This window comes from Chelonia mydas, chromosome 6 (genome assembly GCF_015237465.2).
Source record: "Chelonia mydas isolate rCheMyd1 chromosome 6, rCheMyd1.pri.v2, whole genome shotgun sequence".
NCBI classification, from domain to species: Eukaryota; Metazoa; Chordata; order Testudines; family Cheloniidae; genus Chelonia; species Chelonia mydas.
In genome coordinates, this window is record NC_051246.2 from 7,356,888 (window position 1) to 7,375,263 (window position 18,376).

At 47.3% G+C, this 18,376-nt stretch overlaps 2 protein-coding genes across 12 annotated transcripts in view; one reads left to right on the forward strand and one right to left on the reverse strand.

Annotated features, from left to right (window-relative positions):
* LOC119566252 (interferon-induced very large GTPase 1-like) overlaps window positions 1-18,376 on the reverse strand; it is an 858,959-nt gene that overhangs the window by 727,880 nt on the left and 112,703 nt on the right. The window lies entirely within an intron of this gene.
* Window positions 9,885-18,376, forward strand: part of LOC102933170 (interferon-induced very large GTPase 1-like) — a 214,905-nt gene continuing 206,413 nt past the window's right edge. The window contains 3 exon segments of the mRNA XM_043549292.1: window positions 9,885-10,037; window positions 12,094-12,170; window positions 14,265-14,453. Coding sequence (XP_043405227.1) covers window positions 14,276-14,453 — 178 coding nt within the window. The 5' untranslated portion in view covers window positions 9,885-10,037; window positions 12,094-12,170; window positions 14,265-14,275.

The following is an 18,376-nucleotide window of genomic DNA, read 5'->3' on the forward strand; positions in this document are numbered from 1 at the left end:
CCTGCTCTGCTCCTTGCCTCTGACCACAGCACCCCCCTGACCAACGCCCTGCCATGAGGCCAGCCCTGGGTAAGGACACTCACTGTGCCAAAGGGAGCAGGAGCTTCTAGATCCAAATGAGACTCAGAGCATCCCCCACTCTTAGCTCAGGCAGGGGAGCTGACAGCGCTGGAGTGTGTCCTGCCAGGCCCTGGTCCTGAATGGAGACAGAGCATGGAGTTCTGAGCCACTGAGGTGCCTTGGGGGATGGGAACAAACTCCGCAACCCCAAGGACTGGACAGAGGAAAATGAGGACAAGTGGCATTGCAGGGTTTTCAGCTATGCAGGGCCCAATCCTGCTCCTGCAGAAGGAAATGGCAGAACTCCCCCTGACTCCAGTGGGAGTAGGATCAGGCCCCTGCAGAACACCTGAGGATGAGAGCAGAATTAATACCAAGCAATATGGTTTTCTGGAAATAGGTTTTGACAAACAAACATGATTTCATGTTTCAATGAGGTTCCAAGTTTGGTCAATATATGTAAATGTTTTGACATAATACACTACGCTTCTGTAAGGCATTTGACTTAGTATCACATAACATTCTGTTAAAAATCAGCATTTTACAAAATTGATCTGATACACATTAAATGGATTAATAAGTGACTAATAGATAGACGTCAAACAGTAATTGTAAATGGGGAGTCATCATTCAGTGGGAGTCTTTCTAGTGGGGCCCTACCGGGATCTGTTCTTGGCCCAATGCCCAGATCAATATCTTTATCAGTCGTCTGGTCGAAAACCTAAAATCATCGCAGATAAAATGTGTGGATGGCCCAAAAATTGATGGAGTGGTAAATAATGATGTGGACAAGTCAGTTACACAGATGGATCTGGATCATGTGGTAAAGTGGGCTCTTTTGAATTACACGTGTTTGAATAAAGTCAAATGCAAGGTCATTTAGGAACAAAGAATGCAGGTCACACGAAGATGGAGGACTGTATCCCGGAATGTAGTGACATTGAAACAGACTTTAAGGAAGAAACCAACTGACCATGAACTCCCAGTGCTGTGCTGAAGGTAAGAGTGTGAATGGGATCCTTGGATACATGAACAGGGGAATATCAAATAAGAGTATGGCAGTCATGTTACCTCTGTATACAGCATTAGTGAGACATGGCTGGATCCTGTGTCCAGTTCCGTCCAGTGTCCGTACTTATGGCATTGAAAAGTTTGGAAAGGGTTCAGAAGCGAACTACGCAAATGATTTGAGGTCTGTAAAGCAGAAAGACTAACAAAGTTCCGTCTGTTTTATTTAAGAAAAGGGTAACAGGAGCTTTGCTCACAGGCTGTAAGCCATTCATGATTATCTTTGAAAAGTCATGGAATATGGGAGAGATTCGAGAAGACTCGAAAAGGGCAAACATAGTGCCCATCTATAAAAAGGGAAATAAGGACAACCCAGAGAATTACAGAACAGTCAGCTTAACTTATGTACCCAGAAAGATAATGGAGCAAATAATTAAGCAATCAATTTGCAAACATCTAGAAGATAATAAGGTGATAAGTAACAGTCAGCATGGATTTGTCGAGAACAAATCATGTCTGTAGCAGGGCAGTCACCCCGCTTCAGTTTTTTTTTTTTTTGAAGCAGAAAAAAATTGTATTTGTGTAACACTTACAAGGAATCACCAAAAAAAAATAAAGCAAAACTATGCAACAAAACAAAAGCAAACACAAGGTATAACACAGCAGACTTCAGGAGGGAGAAGTGTTCAGGCTAGCCTGGGCCCAGAGCGGGGGGGCTTCCTCAACACTCATGGTCTTCCACCCCCTCGAGTTACCTGGTGGCCTAGAGCGGGGGGGCTTCCTCGACACTAATGGTCTTCCACCCCCTCGAGTTACCTAGTGCCACACCCAGTTGCACCGATTATTCCTCTCCTGAGAGTGCCCGACAAGATGGGCACGGCTGCGGGGCGGGCGGTTTGGGGCTGGGGGGATGTACACCACGTGTGATAGGACCCCTCCTAGGTGACAGTGATGATGGTATCCACAGCGGCAACGGCTGGGGCTGGGGCCTCTCGCTCTTCCCCTCAATCAAAGGGTCAGACGGAGGGAACAGGACGGGGTCACCTAGCAGAGAATCTTGGACAGCGCCCACCGCTCCTCGAAGGCGTCAAGGGTGTTGCGGTTCAATGACAAGACAGGACAAAGCTTTAAGCAAGCAAGCAGGCTGGTCTGCTGACGGACGTCTGCCTGTCAGCTTTTCCACCCTCTCTTTTATTTCTCTCCCCTCTGCGCATTACATACTCCAACTGCAAAAGGAGACAACAAAGGAAAATAATATGACTTTGATTAATATTCTTATTTACCAGCCTTTATCTACTACAGTCCTTGCTCTCAGGCCTTGAGCCCAGTCCGAGGAAGCTTCCCACGGTTCATGTCCTCTGGGCGACTTCCCATGGTCCATGTCCTTGGATGGAGCAGTGTGTGCACTGCTCCTACACAACACTCAGGGTGTGCCCTGAATGTTTCCAGGTGCATGAACTCTACATGAACCCTTCACAAGGGAGTCGGTGGACGCCGCCCAGAGGAACTCCGCCCGGATACGCGAATGTACTGAGGATTGGAAAACGGCCCTACAATCGCAGGACGCTTCATTAGCCAACCTCCCCTCTCTGGTTTTATAAATGGCTGTTTTAGCTAGGGCTAGGAGGAGGTTAACCAGGAGATCTCGCGATTTTGTGGGGCCACGGATGGGGAGTGTGTAGATAAAAAGGTGAGGGGAAAAGTGTAGCCAAAAGCGTAATAAAATATTTGTGAGGAGTTGGAAAAGGGGCTGCAGCCTAGCACACTCTAAATATACGTGTGCCAGGGTTTCCCGCATGTTGCAAAAAGGGCAAGTATCCGGGATGGGGGTGAACCGTGTCAAAAACACGCCCGTGCTCACAGCTCCGTGAAGGAGCCGCCAACTAATGTCCCCGATGGGCCTCGGGACCAAGGTGGAATATAGGCTGGCCCACCGGGGTTGCTCACCCTCCAAAGGTGGCAGGAGGTCCCACCACTTTGTATCGGGGCGGGACACCAGGGTGTGGGCGTGAAGGGTGTGAAGCGTGAGTGTGTACAGATATTTCCGTGGCGCGATTTGGAAGCTGACCGGCTGCAGTTCATGCAGCCGGCTCGCAGTGAAAGGGTGAGGGGTTTGTTGGGATCTACGGGGTAGGGGCCCACCCCGCTTCAGTTAGAAAGGGGTTGAAAACAACTGAGGGTGACTGGTTGGGTAGTCAGCCCCAGGTGTGGCTGCACCCAATTAGGGCACAGCTGGCCCTAATAAAAGGGCAGGCTGTGAGAGCTAGTTAGTCTCACTCCAGCCTTGGAGTGGGAAGGACCTAGCTTCCTGGGAGGATGGGGTACCTGAAACAGAGCAGTGCTGGGGAAGGGCAGGCAGAGCCAGGGAGCTCTGGCCTGGCGAGTCCCCAGTCTGAGGCCTGGCAGGAAGGCCAAAGGAAGTATTGGAGCTGCAGGGAGGTAGCTGGGGCTAGAAAGGCAGCAGGGCCAACCCCCTTGCCAATGGTGAGTGGCCATTATAGACTGCAGTTTGCCCCCGAGAAAGGGGAATAGATGATTACTGGCCGTAGCCACTGAGGCAAGGTGGGTATCAGGGGTTGGGGTTCCCCTGGGAGGGGAGACCCAGAGTGTAGGGGCATTGCAGTGGGGCAGCACCCTAAGGGTAAGGGGCACCGGGGTCTGGGAGGGACATGGGGCACTGAGGCAGGAGATATACCAGCCAGCAAGGGGGTGCTCTGGTGCTGGAAGAGCTAATTTCAGGACTGACCAGGAAGAGGCACTGTCCCGATGAGTCTGCAACCTTGCAACAATGTCAAACCAATGTGATAGCTTTCTTTGGCAGGGTAACAAGCCTTGTGGATGGGGGGGAGCAGTAGTCATGGTATATGTAGATGTTAGTAAAGCTTTTGATACAGTCTTGCATGACCTTCTCATAAACAAACTAGGAAATGCAACCTAGATGGAGCTACCATAAGGTGGGTGCATAACTAGTTGGATAAGCATTCCCAGACAGTAGTTATCAGTGGTTTACAGTCATGCTGGAAGGGCATAACGAGTGGGGTTCTGCAGGGATCGGTTCTGGGTCCGGTTCTGTTCAATGTCTTCATCAATGATTTAGATCATGGCATAGAGAGTTCACTTATAAATTTTGCACATGATAACAAGCTGGGAGGGGTTGCAAGTGCTTTGGAGGATAGGATGAAAATTCAAAATGATCTGGACAAACTGGAGAAATGGTCTGAGGTAAATAGAATGAAATTCAATAAGGACAAATGCAAATTACTCCATTTAGGAAGGAACAATCAGTTGCACAAATACAATGACTGCCTAGGAAGGTGTACTGCAGAAAGGGATCTAGGGGTCATAGTGGACCACAAGCTAAATATGAGTCATCAGTGTAACACTGTTGCAAAAAAAGTGAACATCATTCTGGGATGTATGAACAGGAGTGTTGTAAGCAAGACACGAGAAGTAATTCTTCCTCTTTACTCTGCACTGATGAGGCCTCAACTGGAGTATTGTGTCCAGTTCTGGGCATCACATTTCAGGAAAGCTGTGGACAAATTGGAGAAAAGTCCAGAGAAGAGCAACAAAAATGATTGAAGGTCTAGAAAACATGACCTGTGAGGGAAGATTGAAAGAACTGGGTTTCTTTAGACTGGAAAAGAGAACACTGAGAGAGGACATGATAACAGTTTTCAAGTACCTGAAAGGTTGTCACGAGGAGGACGGAGAAAAATTGTTCTCCTTTACCTCTGAGGGTAACGCGATGGACTTAAATTGCAGCAAGGGAGGTTTAGGTTGAACATCAGGAAAAACTTCCTAACTGTCAGGGTGGTTAAGCACTGGAATAAATTGCCCAGGGAAGTTGTGAAATCTCCATCTGTCATAAATATAAAGGGAAGGGTAACCACCTTTCTGTACACAGAACTATAAAATCCCTGCTGGCCAGAGGCAAAACCCTTTCACCTGTAAAGGGTTAAGAAGCTAAAATAACCTCGCTGGCACCTGACCAAAATGACCAATGAGGAGACACGATACTTTCATAAGCTGGAGGGGGGCGGGGGGAACAAAGGGTCTGGGTCTGTCTGTGTGATGCTTTTGCCGGGAATAGAACAGGAATGGAGTATTAGAACTTGTTAGTAAGTAATCTAGCTAGAAATGTGTTAGATTTCCTTTTGTTTAATGGCTGGTAAAATAGCTGTGCTGAATGGAATGTATATTCTTGTTTTTGTGTCCTTTGTAACTTAAGGTTTTGCCTAGAGGGATTCTCTATGTTTTGAATCTGATTACCCTGTAAGGTATTTACCATCCTCATTTTACAGAGGTGATTCTTTTTACTTTTTCTTTAATTAAAATTCTTCTTTTAAGAACCTGATTGCTTTTTCATTGTTCTTAAGATCCAAGGGTTTGGGTCTGTGTTCACCTATGCAAATTGGTGAGGATTTTTATCAACCCTTCCCCAGGAAAGGGGGTGTAGGGCTTGGGGGCATATTTTGGGGGGAAGACATCTCCAAGTGGGATCTTTCCCTGTTCTTTGTTTAACACGCTTGGTGGTGGCAGCATAGGGTTCAAGGATAAGGCAAAGTTTGTACCTTGAGGAAGTTTTTAACCTAAGCTGGTGAGAATAAGCTTAGGGGGTCTTTCTTGCAGGTCCCCTCATCTGTACCCTAGAGTTCAGAGTGGGGAAGGAACCTTGACAATGTCCCTGACACAGTATGGAAATGAATCAATATCGCTCAGAATCTGAACTCCTTGCTTTGAGTTTCCCTGAGAAAGGCTCTCCAGGACTGACCCAGAGATTTTTTGTTCTAAGAATTTTCCCTTTTTTTTTGTAATAAAGAATGGCACCTACCTCCTACTCTCTAGCAGATCACCAGCCAACACAGCTCCTGTTGAATTCCCACTGCCTGGATTTGCCTCAGGCCATACACACAGTCAACTGGAAACAGAAAGTAAAATGGGTTTGGTATTTTGGGGGGGGGGGGGGCAGCTGGCTCTGTGCCTTTCTTCTGATTGCTGAAAATCACACAGCATTAATAAATGTATCCTCCTGAACTCACAGAAGTTCAGTATCGCTCCCTCCCAGCTGACACGTGGCCCAATCCCTTACAGCATGTGTGCCCAGTGTAATGAGGGGTGTGGGGTGCAGATGAAACTGGAAGTCTTGGAATTCAGGTTCAGGACACAGCTCATGGGGCTAATCTCACCCCAATTTACCCGCCTGCTGCACCCCAGGAACTGAGGGCGGAACTGAGCCCACCATGCCCAATGCAATATCAGGCTGTCACACAGTGTGGAGTGTGGCTGGCAGGTAGATCGCCAAGTTTCTAATTGCACAAATCTGAACAGCCTTGCTCTGCCCCACCACGCTCTCTGACCTCAGGCCACACCCCTGCCCACCCTTCTCCAAGGCCTTGCCCCCACTCACTCCATCCGCCCTCCCTCCACTCACTTTCACCATGCTGGGGTAGGGAGTCGGGGTGCGGGAGGGGGTGAGGGCTCCTAATTGGCTATGGTTCCCAGCAAATGGGAGCTGCAGAGTCAGTGCTTGGGGTGGGGGCAGCACGCAGAGACCCCACCTGGCCACTCCTGCACCTAGGATCCAGACATGCCGGTTGCTTCCAGGAGCCGCGCAGAGCCAGGGCAGGCAGGGAGCCTGCCTTAGCCCCGCGGTACTGCCGACTGGACTCCTAGTAGCCTATTAAAATCTTCCAGGTTGTTTTCAATAGCCACCTGGAGATCGATGCTGATTCTTGTAGATTCCCGGCCAATCCAGGAGGGTTGGAAACCCTATGTGGCAAGAGAAGGGTACAACTTCTTTCTGCTTCCCTCATTCCGTTTTGGGGGTGAGTTCTCCAAGACAGACTGTTCTTACCCAGAAGCTGCCCCTTTGACGTCTCTGCTGATGTCATTCACGTTCAGTGGACATGGGGGAGACAGGGGCCGGGAGGAAGGGGGAGACAGAAACAGGGCCAAAACACTTAGTAGGGGGAGGGGAGGAGCAGCTGAGGGCCCACGATACTCAGGAGGGGAAGTGTGTAGGATCCACCATTTTGGGGAGAGACAGCCCTTCACACCAGGGGGAAATGCAGGGAACAGGGTGTAAGGGTGCTGCCCCCTTACCTGAGTGGAATCCACTTGCAGGTCCACTTCCCAAGTGAAGCAGAAATCAGTGACGTGGAGTCATGGTTTTTTGGGCTTGCTGCACACCTGAATATTTCACTGGCATAGTAAAAGTAGCAAGAGCCTCCTAATGCAGATTCACCTTTGACCAGCACAATAGCTCCTTTGCTAGGATAGTTTATAACTGAAGCAGGGAGAAGAGAGGAGAGCCTAGGGAGGGAGGAGGAAATGGGGAGGGTGGGAGCCACCCATGCGTGGGGAGCAGGGACAGCGGTAACCAGGCTGGGAAGAGGCAGAGAAAAGGGGCTGGAGCAAGGAATCATTTCTAAAGCTGAACTGAGAGGGGCTGAGCTCCTGCAATTCAATGGGAGCAGTGTGAGTTCAGCACCCCTCAGAGGCACAAGTCACCGTCCCACACACACAGCCCCATTGCTCATCTGCTCAGACAAGGGCCCTTCACCCCATCCCCTCTCCCCCGGCTGCTGACAGACTCACAGATCCAAATGTAACCATCTCACTCCTCAGCCCCCTCCCCTCAGGACAGTAGCACCTCAATTACTGTGACAAAGTCAAAAAGAAGCTGTGAGGTCGCTTCCCCAAAGGGCTGTGAGTGAAGATAAGCCATGAACTGTGACCGCTTCCTGGGCCACGGCTTTCTTTCGTTTTCTCTCTCTCTCTGGCCATTTCTGGGAAATGGCTGCTGGCTGAGGTCACTCTGGTTGCTCTGTATGTTTCCTGGAGCAGCCGTACTCTCTTACTGACATTATTGTCGAGCATTAGGAACATTATCACAGCAGTGGTTGGAATCTCTCCTACACTTCGACAGGAGTTCAGTGTCTGGTTTTTGGAATGAAAAAAATCAGTGTATCTGCCCCCCAGCCTGGTTACTGCTCTCCCTGACCCCCACGCATGGGTGGCTCCCCTCACCCCTGGCTCCCCTCCCTTCTCCCTGCCTGCCCACTCATCCTCCATCCTCCTGGCCACTAAGAGAAACTGGAAGGTTTTGTGTGTGGCGGGGGGGGGGTGCGGGGGAGGGAGGCTGATTGTCTGAACAGGACGACTGAGGGTGGGAGCCAGGGAAGATGGGGGACGACTGGGACTAGCTGGGCAAGGGGACTGGAACTAGGACACGACTGGCTTAGATGAGGTATCTGCAAGATGAAGTTGCCCATCTGCAGTCCCTGCACCTCTGTCCAAGGAAGCAGGGCTCAGGTACATTTAGTAAATACACAATTATACCAAGGGCAGGGCTATATGGAAAAGGTTTGCCTTCATAGCTACATTGCTTGGGAGTGTTGTCTTTTACAACATAACTGGGCCAGCAAACTCCCTAGTTTACACTGGCAAAAAAAGTGCTTTTGCTGATAGAGTTTATTTTGCTCAGGGAACAGGTATAAACTATACTGGCAAAAAAGCTTTTGTGCTGCTCTAAGCTGTGTCTACATTAGGAAAGTTTTCCTGCTGTAAGTATGCCAGTGTAGTTAAAGCAATAAAACCCTCAGGTGTCTTTCAAGGCCAAGAAAACATGACCCCATGTCACTGATTTCTGCTTCACTTGGGAAATTGATCTGCAAGGCCTGAAAATCTGCTTCCACTCAGCTAAGGGGAAGCACCCTTACACCCTGTTCCCTGCGTTTCCCCCAAGTGAGATGGTCCATGTCTCCCGCAAATGGTGGATCCTACACACTTCCCCTCCTGAGTAAAATGGGCCCTCGGGCATGTGCACCGGAGCAGGGGACACCAGGAGATTATGGCCCCATCAGTTTTAATAGTGGGAGGGCTATGCCTGCTCACTTTTCTCCCGCCTTGAGGGCGCGTGACAGTGGGGAGGGGGCAGAGAGGAGCAAGCAGAGGGCTGGGCGTCGGGGGAAGAGGTGGAGTGGGGGCAGGGCCTTAGAGCTGAGCGGGGCGGAGCACAAGTTGGGCCAAAAAGAGAGGGGCGGAGCAGGCACGGGACCATCTGGGGCAGGGGCAGACTGGAGGCTGGGAGAGGGTGACGGTTCGGGAGCCAGTGGACCCCCATTTCTAGAGAGCTTTCAACACTCCTGTCCTCAGGAGCACCTTATCCCCTCCCACTATTGAGTGTTTTGGCCCTAGGGTGACCAGATGTTCCGAGTTTATAGGGACAGTCCCAATATGTGGGGCTTTGCCTAATATAGGTGCCTATTACTCCCCACCCCCCATCCCAATTTTTCACACTTGCTGCCTGGTCACCCTATTTGGCCCTGTTCCTGCCTCCCCCTTCCTCCCAGCCCCTGTCTCCCCCTCCCCCCCTCCACTCCATTCTGAGTGTGGGACCCTTGTCCGCTTGACACCAGCAAAGAGGCCAAAGGGGAAGCTGCTGGGTAAGAACTGTCTCTCTCGGAGAATTCACCCCCCAAACATGGTGAGGGAAGCAGAAAGCGACTGCATCCTTCTCCTGCCAGCCACACTCCATGGGGTGTGACAGCCTGAGCCTGCAATGAGCATTGTGGGCTCAATTCTGCCCTCAGTTACTGGGGTGCAGCAGGTGGGTAAATTGGGGTGAGATTAGCCTCATAAACTGTGTCCTGACCCTGAATTCCAAGACTTCCAGTTTCATCTGCACCCCGCCCCCCATCACACTGGACACACATGCTGTGTAAGGGATTGGGCCAAGTGTCAGCTGGGAGGGAGCGATGCTGAGTATCTGTGAGTTCAGGAGGATACATTTCTTCTAATGCTGTGTGATTTCCAGTAATCAGAAGAAAGGCGCAGAGCCAGCCCCCACCCCCCAATCATTTTACTTTCTGTTTCCTGTTTTCTATGTATATAGCCTGAGGCAAATTCAGGCAGTGGGAATTCAACAGGAGCTGTTTGCTGTTGATTCTGCTAGAGAACACGAGGTAGGTGCCATTCTTTATTACAAATAACTGGAAAATTTCTTAGAACAAAAATTTCTGGGCCAGTCTCGGAGAGTCTGTCTCAGGGAAACTGCCTTGAGGTTCAGCCGAGTAAAACTGAGTCAAGACAATTGCAAACGGAGTAAGAGCAAAGTAAGGAGCTCAGAATCTGAACAATATTGATTGATTTTCACACTGTGTCGTGGACATGCCAGAATCTTGTCTGTTGCCATCAATCGGGACAGAGCTTTAATGATTTGTGTAGAAATTCACAATATAAATGTACCAGGACATTTTACAACAGGCAGAGGTGTGATTGCTGCTATCAACTCTTGCCTTTCCTGTTTACCTCCCAGTGTCCAAACTGTTTAAGAAACTTCCTAGTAATGACTAAAATAGCCACCCTGGTACTGAGGTGTAAGCTAGAGCGCTTTCCCTTATGGGAAATCTATACAGTATTGTTACAAGAATACCTAACACGTGGACTTCATTAACTGTGTGTTTATCCCGTCCACTTTTTGCTCACAGTAAATGCCAAGTCTTCTGTGGGGTCTAAATGAGCAATGAGTTTTCATATGTTTCATTTACATATTATCATGAGTGTTTTAAATGTTTGGCAGCCTGAGCATTTTGGTGACGTTCTGCAGCTTTATGCAGCACATTATTAAGTGAGTGAAATACTTGTTTTAATTTTCCTGTTGCCACAAAAACACAAAGGTTACTGCGTACAGAAAGGACCCGGGGGCTGTCTTTCTAGTTTACTCCTGTAGACTAATTACAAAAACTCCAGTGACAGAGTACTTTCCTAGTCCTATATCTTCCTTGATTTTTTTAAACCGTATTATAATTATTCCTGAGCTCAGTAAGTCTGTGAATTGCTGGGGAGGTCACAATCACTTTTAATTTCAGTGTTCATTTTATTACCTAGGCTGGAACAATTTAATTTCAGGGCCTCATCCTAGAAACACACGCACAAGCTTAACAAGCAAGTAGTCACACTGAATGGAGTAAAGTTAAGCACAGGTGTGTCAGTCTTTGCAGGATTGGGACCATAATTAGTGGATATCAATAAATGCTGATTTCTACCTATTGGTGCATCCAAAAACCATTTAAAAGCATAATTTTAATTATTAGCAACACAATTCTAATGATCAGTGGCTCAGATGTACAGAGAGGGGAAGTTAGAAGCCATGTGGTGCACTCCTGGCCCCTGGAACTCTCCCTTGCTCTCAGGGAACGTCTGCACAGCAGCTGGGAGGTGTGTTTCCCAGCTTGGGTAGATGTACACACGCTAGTTTTGTTGAAGTTAGGGCCTATAAATAGCAGTGTGGTCCCAGTGGTGTAGTTGATGGCTTTGGCTAGCCACCCGAGCACAAACCTGTCCAAGCCCCTGGGTACACGCTTGGGTGGCTAGCCAAGCTGCTGCCAGCGATGCTCTGGTCACACTACTATTTGTAGTGGGCTAGCTTGAGCTATCTACCCACAGCTGGTGTGTACACATACCCCAATGTCACCAGTTCCAATGGCCATTAAGAAATATGAAGGTTTTATCCAATATATGGATTATATTTCTGACCCTGACATGAATCTCAACTTTCCAGTTATTCCATTTTTAATGCCAGCTTTCTGAAACTCTTCTAAACCCCAAAGCATCAAACCTCACCAAGGGATACAGCCAATTCCAGAAGCTGGTAACCAAATAAATAATGTTTGGAAATTTGACTTAAATTGGAACGATGAGGGGTCAAAATGAGTCCCAGCAGGTGCTGAATCCCACCCCCAATAGATTCATAAACTGAAAAACCAGAGGGGATCATTCTGATCATCCAGTCTGACCTTCCACATAACCCAGGCCAAAGAGCTCAGCCAGTGATTCCTGCATCACACTCTAACTCAGAGAGAAGTTCTAGGCATATCTTCTAGAAATATGTCTAGTCTCTACTCAAGGACTGTAAGTGATGGAGAATCCATCCTATCCCTAGGCAAGCTGTTCCACTGATTAATTCCTCTCTGTTAAAAAATTGAGCCTTATTTTTGCTCTGAATTTGTCTTGTTTCAGCTTCCAACCATTGGATCTCATTTTGCCTTTCTCTGCTAGATTAAAGAGCCCTCGGCTGGCTAAGATTTCTTCCACATGTAAGTACTTACAGCCTGTGATCAAGTCTCCTGTTAACCTTTTCTTAAACAAAATAGACAGAGCTTTGTTAGTCTTTGCACTTTCCAGACTTCAAATCATTCGTGTAGCTCTCTTCTTAACCCTTTCCAAATTTTTCAATATCTTTTTTAAAGTGTGGACACCAGAACTGGACACAGGATCCAGCCATGTCTCACTAATGCTGTATACAGAGGTAACATGACTGCCATACTCCCATTTGATATTCCCCTGCTCATGTATCCAAGGATCACATTCAGTATCTTAGCTACAGCATCACACTGGGAGCTCATGTTCAGTTGGTTTCTCCCTTAAAGTCTGTGTCAGTGTCACTACATTCCAGGCTACAGTCCCCCATCTTCGTGTGACCTGCATTCTTTGTTCCTAAATGACCTTGCATTTGACTTTATTCAAACATGTAATTCAAAAGAGCCCATCTTACCACGTGATCCAGATCCGTCTGTACAACTGACTATCCACATCATTATTTAAGACTCCTCCAATGTTTATGTCATCTACACATTTTACCAGCAATGATTTTAGGTTTTCTACCAGACTATTGATAGAGATATTGATCTGGGCATTGGGCCAAGAACAGATCCTTGTAGGACCTCACTAGAAACACTCCCATTGGATGATGATTCCCCATTTGCAATTACTGTTTGAGATCTATCAATTAGTCAGTTATTAATCCATTTAATGCATTCCACACTGATGTTGTAAAATGCTGTTTTATCAGAATGCCGTGTGATGCTAAGTCAAATGCCTTACAGAAGTTTGAGTACATTATGTCAAAACATTTACCTTTATTGACCAAACTTGGAACCTCATTGAAACATGACATAGATTCATAGATACTAAGGTCAGAAGGGACCATTATGATCATCTAGTCTGACCTCCTGCACAACGCAGGCCACAGAATCTCACCCACCCACTCCTGCAAAAAACCTCTCACCTATGTCTGAGCTGTTGAAGTCCTCAAATCGTGGTTTAAAGACTTCAAGGAGCAGAGAATTCTCCAGCAAGTGACCTGTGCCCCATGCTACAGAGGAAGGCGAAAAACCTCCAGGGCCTCTTCCAATCTGCCCTGGAGGAAAATTCCTTCCCAACCCCAAATATGGCGATCAGCTAAACCCTGAGCATATGGACAAGATTCATCAGCCAGATACTACAGAAAATTCTTTCCTGGGTAATTCAGATCCCACCCCATCTAACATCCCATCACAGGCCATTAGGCCTATTACCAAAACCATGTTATCCCATCATACCATCTCCTCCATAAACTTATCGAGTTTAATCTTAAAGCCAGGTAGATCTTTTGCCCCCACTGCTTCCCTTGGAAGGCTATTCCAAAACTTCACTCCTCTGATGATTAGAAACCTTTGTCTAATTTCAAGTCTAAACTTCCTGGTGACCAGTTTATATCCATTTGTTCTTGTGTCCACATTGGTACTGAGCTTAAATAATTCCTCTCCCTCTCCGGTATTTATCCCTCTGATATATTTATAGAGAGCAATCATATCTCCCCTCAACCTTCTTTTAGATAGACATCATGTTTGTTTGACAAAACCTATTTCCAGAAAACCATATTGTTTGGTGTTAATTCTGCTCCCATCCTCAGGTGTTCTGCAGGGGCCTGATCCTGCTCCCCCTGGAGTCAGGGGGGAGTTCTGCCATTTCCTTCCGCAGAAGCAGGATTGGGCCCTGCATAGCTGAAAACCCTGCAATGCCACTTGTCCTCATTTTCCTCTGTCCAGTCCTTGGGGTGGGGAGTTAGGTCCCATTCCCCAAGACACCTCAGTGACTCAGAACTCCATGCTCTGTCTCCATTCAGGACCAGGGGCCTGGCAGGAAACACTTGTCCTCGGTGGGTTAATTCTGTACAATTAAGTTTACATTAAGTACTTCAGAGATGAGATTTTCCATGAAGCTGGGCAAGTCCTGTGTACTGGTGTTTGGATCCCGGGTGCATTCTCTGAATGGGGAAAAGAAAGGATGATGGGATCATATCTTAGGACACAAGAACAACATGAGAATCTCTTTAGCCTGAGCTGGCTTTTATCTGTTTTTTTTCCTAGGATCTTTAATTATGCAGAATATGCCCAAGAATAAAAACTGCCTAGTGTTGCCAGAGGACGGGCCAGAGAATCGAGATGGCCCTGTGTTCCCAGAGGACGGGCCAGAGAATCGAGATGGCCCTGTGTTCCCAGAGGACGGGCCAGAGAATCGAGAAGGTCCAGTGTCCTCCGAGAAAGGAAATGCTGCAGGTACTTCCTGGTTAGCCTCATGGCTGTTTCAGAGTTTCTCCTGTCCTCCCTATGTTACACAGTCTGTGCCTTGCTGAGCTAGTGGAGAAAGTCTTCTCCAAAGGCAGAACATTCCTAAACCCATCAACCGCTGTAACCATGTTTAAGTGATAAAAGTTTTAAAATGTTTCCAAAAATTCACAGAAGTTGGGCAACTCCTGTGCAGTCCCATCTTGTTCATCCCCATCCCTTTTCCCCACTGTTAGACTTTTTGCTACAACCATAAGTGCTTAGTCCAGGCTGATTTCCAACATCCCAAGTACAGCTGGGCTAATAATCTGAAATGAATCACTAATTCAATGAATTTTGTTTCTTTTCAGTTTGTCCATTGCCAATGAACAGATAGTGATTTTCCTGAATTTATTTATTTATTCTAAATGATTTGCTGAATAATGTTGAAGGTAGTTTGCTGTGGGTATTTAAATATCAGCTTCGCTGACATACGTGGGTCACATGGTATGTGTGTTCCCTTATTGGAGAGGCACACCTCTTAGCATCAGGTTTCTGTTTTGAGCGCTCAGTTTCTAATCTGTTTGCTCTTTTCAGAGAGTCTGATCTAGGCATGTAGGGACAGGGGAGTGTTTAGCTCTGGTTTCCATAACCCGGCCAGGCTGCCCCTTGGAGGAGCAACAGCCAGCTGAGCTGGGGCACATAACTGCACCTCAGGGACCATCTCCAGGGATGCCATTCAATATAGTTCCCGTCCTACCCTCCATGATGCCCTCAATGAGCACCTTCTGGAGCAGTCCTGCCCCACACTCAGAGTTCGATCCATGTGGAGTCAGAGTCTGAGTCTTGCTATGAGTGGTGAGTCTGCAGCCAACCCAGCTCCTTCAGCATCACTATGTGCGTGCAGCATCAGCCCTTCTAGCTCTTTTGGAGTCCTCCCAGCAATCAAGGGGCCGTGGCTCTGGTTTTACTGGGCTCCAAAGCGCAAGTCTGGGTGGCTGTGAGGGAATCTTAAATTCAGTAGGATTCTACCAACATGTTTGAAATTAAGCATGTGCTTCAGTGGTTTGCTGGTTCATGATCTAAGCCAGCTTTTTTTTACCTGGCCCACTTTGGGGAAAATGGTGCTACAGTGTCCTACAGCTAGTCTGGCAACTTTAGCATCCTGTGACATAACTTGTGACAAACTCTTAGCTGGAACATGGCCCAAGTGTGACAAAGTCATCCAATGATCTAAAAACCCAGAGAAATCCCTCAGATCAAACAGCTTGGTGAAATAAGTGTTAAGGTGGAAAGTCCTTCTCAGTGAACAGTGTTAAAAGCCTGGCAACAATGATAGGGTTATCTAAAAATAACAGAGGAAAAGAAGGAAATTAAAGAAAATTACCAGAAAAATGTAATTTTGTAAAACAACAAGGCAGAACAAAAAAAAACAGACAAACAACTTCAAACATTAAAAAGGGAATTATAAGTAAAAGTTAATATTTAAAAATATCCCCAGTCATTTCAAATCAAAGGAATTCATAGTTAGTCACCCAAAAAGTCTTAACACTTTTCTAGCACAAGCAGAAAGTTAGAGACAATCTTATCCATCCAGATTTGCAATTTTTTTTTGAACTTTAAGTGTCCATCTATGAGTAGGTTCATTGAATCATAGAATCATAGAAGATTAGGGTTGGGAGAGACCTCAGGAGGTCATCTAGTCCAACCCCCTGCTCAAAGCAGGACCAACAAATCATCCCAGCCAAGGCTTTGTCAAGCCGGGCCTTAATAACCGCTAAGGATGGAGATTCCTCCACCTCCCTAAGTAACCCATTCCAGTGCTTCACCACCCTCCTAGTGAAATAGTGTTTCCTAAAATCCAACCTAGACCCCCGCCCCCACTGCAACTTGAGACCATTGCTTCTTGTTCTGTCATCTGCCACCACTGAGAACAGCCAAGCTCCATCCTCTTTGGAACCCTCTTCATGTAGTTTAAGGCTGCTATCAAATCCCGCCTCACTCTTCTCTTCTGCAGACTAAATAACCCCAGTTCCCTCAGCCTCTCCTCGTAGGTCATGTGCCCCAGCCCCCTGATCATTTTTGTTGCCCTCTGCTGGATTCTCTCCAATTTCTCCACATCCCTTTCGTAGTGGGGGGACCAAAACTGGACACAATACCTCAGATATGGCCTCACCAGTGCCGAATAGACGGGAATAGTCACTTCCCTCGATCAGCTGGCAATGCTCCTACTAATACAGCCCAATATGCCGTTAGCCTTCTTGGCAACAAAGGCACACTGCTGATTCATATACAGCATCTCGTCCACTGTAATCCCCAGGTCCTTTTCTGCAGAACTGCTGCTTAGACAGTCGGTCCCCAGCCTGTAGCGGTGCATGGGATTCTTCCTTCCTAAGTGCAGGACTCTGCACTTGTCCTTGTTGAACCTCATCAGATTTCTTTTGGCCCAATCCTCCAATTTGTCTAGGTCACTCTGGACCCTATCCCTATCCTCCAGCATATCTACGTCTCCCTCCAGCTTAGTGTCATCTGCAAACTTGCTGAGGGTACAATTCATCCCATCATCCAGATCATTAATAAAGATGTTGAACAAAACCGGCCCCAGGACCGACCCCTGGGGCACTCCACTTGATACCGGCTGCCAACTAGACATTGAGCTATTGATCACTACCAGTTGAGCCCAACAATCTAGCCAGTTTTCTGTCCACCTTATAGTCCATTCATCCAATCCATACTACTTTAAATTGCTCTCAAGTATACTGTGGGAGACAGTATCAAAAGCTTTGCTAAAGTCAAGATATATCACATCCACCGCTTTCCCCATCTTATCAGCACTCTCAAAAAGAGGCTTCCTTCATCTTAATAGCAGAGCAAATTTAGTTCAGACTCCTTCCAGAGAAAAAGTCATGCTTTACCAGTATTATAGCAATATACGATGCTATAGTTAAGGTTTAGACCAGTTTTCTGGTTAAAGTTTGACTCTTCTAAGTATTCTAAAATCTACATGGTTACTCCAATTGCCTTGTATTTAATGTGCCTCTTGGGAGCACAGGGCTTTGTTGGTGGTCCAAATTTGGCGTCATTTGACCAAGGGGTTCCTGAGATTCAGCCCCCCAAACGCCCCCTTCTAGCTTTTCTTTAAGTTGACCAGCTTTTTGCACTCACAGGGATGAAACCAGGGCTCAGATCATCACACCAGCATGTCCAACATTTGAGGGTTACCTCAACAGAGGGACTAGCATCCACCCACCCTTTGGGGAAAATCAAATTAAAACATTTTTGAAAAGGATTTTGCTACTTTACTGTAGCTTGTCGCAAGCATCTCACGCTAAATGATGTTGAAAATGGATTAAATTGAGCATGTGTGAAGAGAGGTGTTAACAGGACTGAAAACCTTTAGTGCTCACAGTAGCTACATGGGCCAGTAGTAGTCCTTTGCTCTGACCCAGCCAGCCAGTGTCAGTCTGAGTCCCACTGTGGGCAGGAATTTGAAAAACTTGGATAGTATATTTCTAAAATCTGCCTCTCTCGGGGTATTTTTTAAATTTTATTTTTCACGGAATCTAATCAACTAATTTTTGTGAAAGAAATAAGACATGTGAATGCTTCCTGATAGGGCATGGCATTTCGCTGGATAGAGAAGTTGGGGGGGAAAGAGGATGACAGAGGTCTGGGGTTGCAAGGGGGAGGAGGATAAATGGGGATGGGAGGGTCGGGAGATAAGAGGGTTGAGGGGCTCAGGTGAGGGGGAGGGACACATGGGGGGACTGTCAGGGGGCCTGGGGAAGAAAAGGGGTAGGGAGTCTGGCAGGCGCACATTCTCCTTTTTGATGTGTGCCAGGATCTGGGGTGTCTTAGCCCCTCTTCCTACCCCCTATGGGAGCTGGGGGTCCCTGCCCCCATGGGTGCCTGAGCCCCACTCCCTGCCCCCTTCA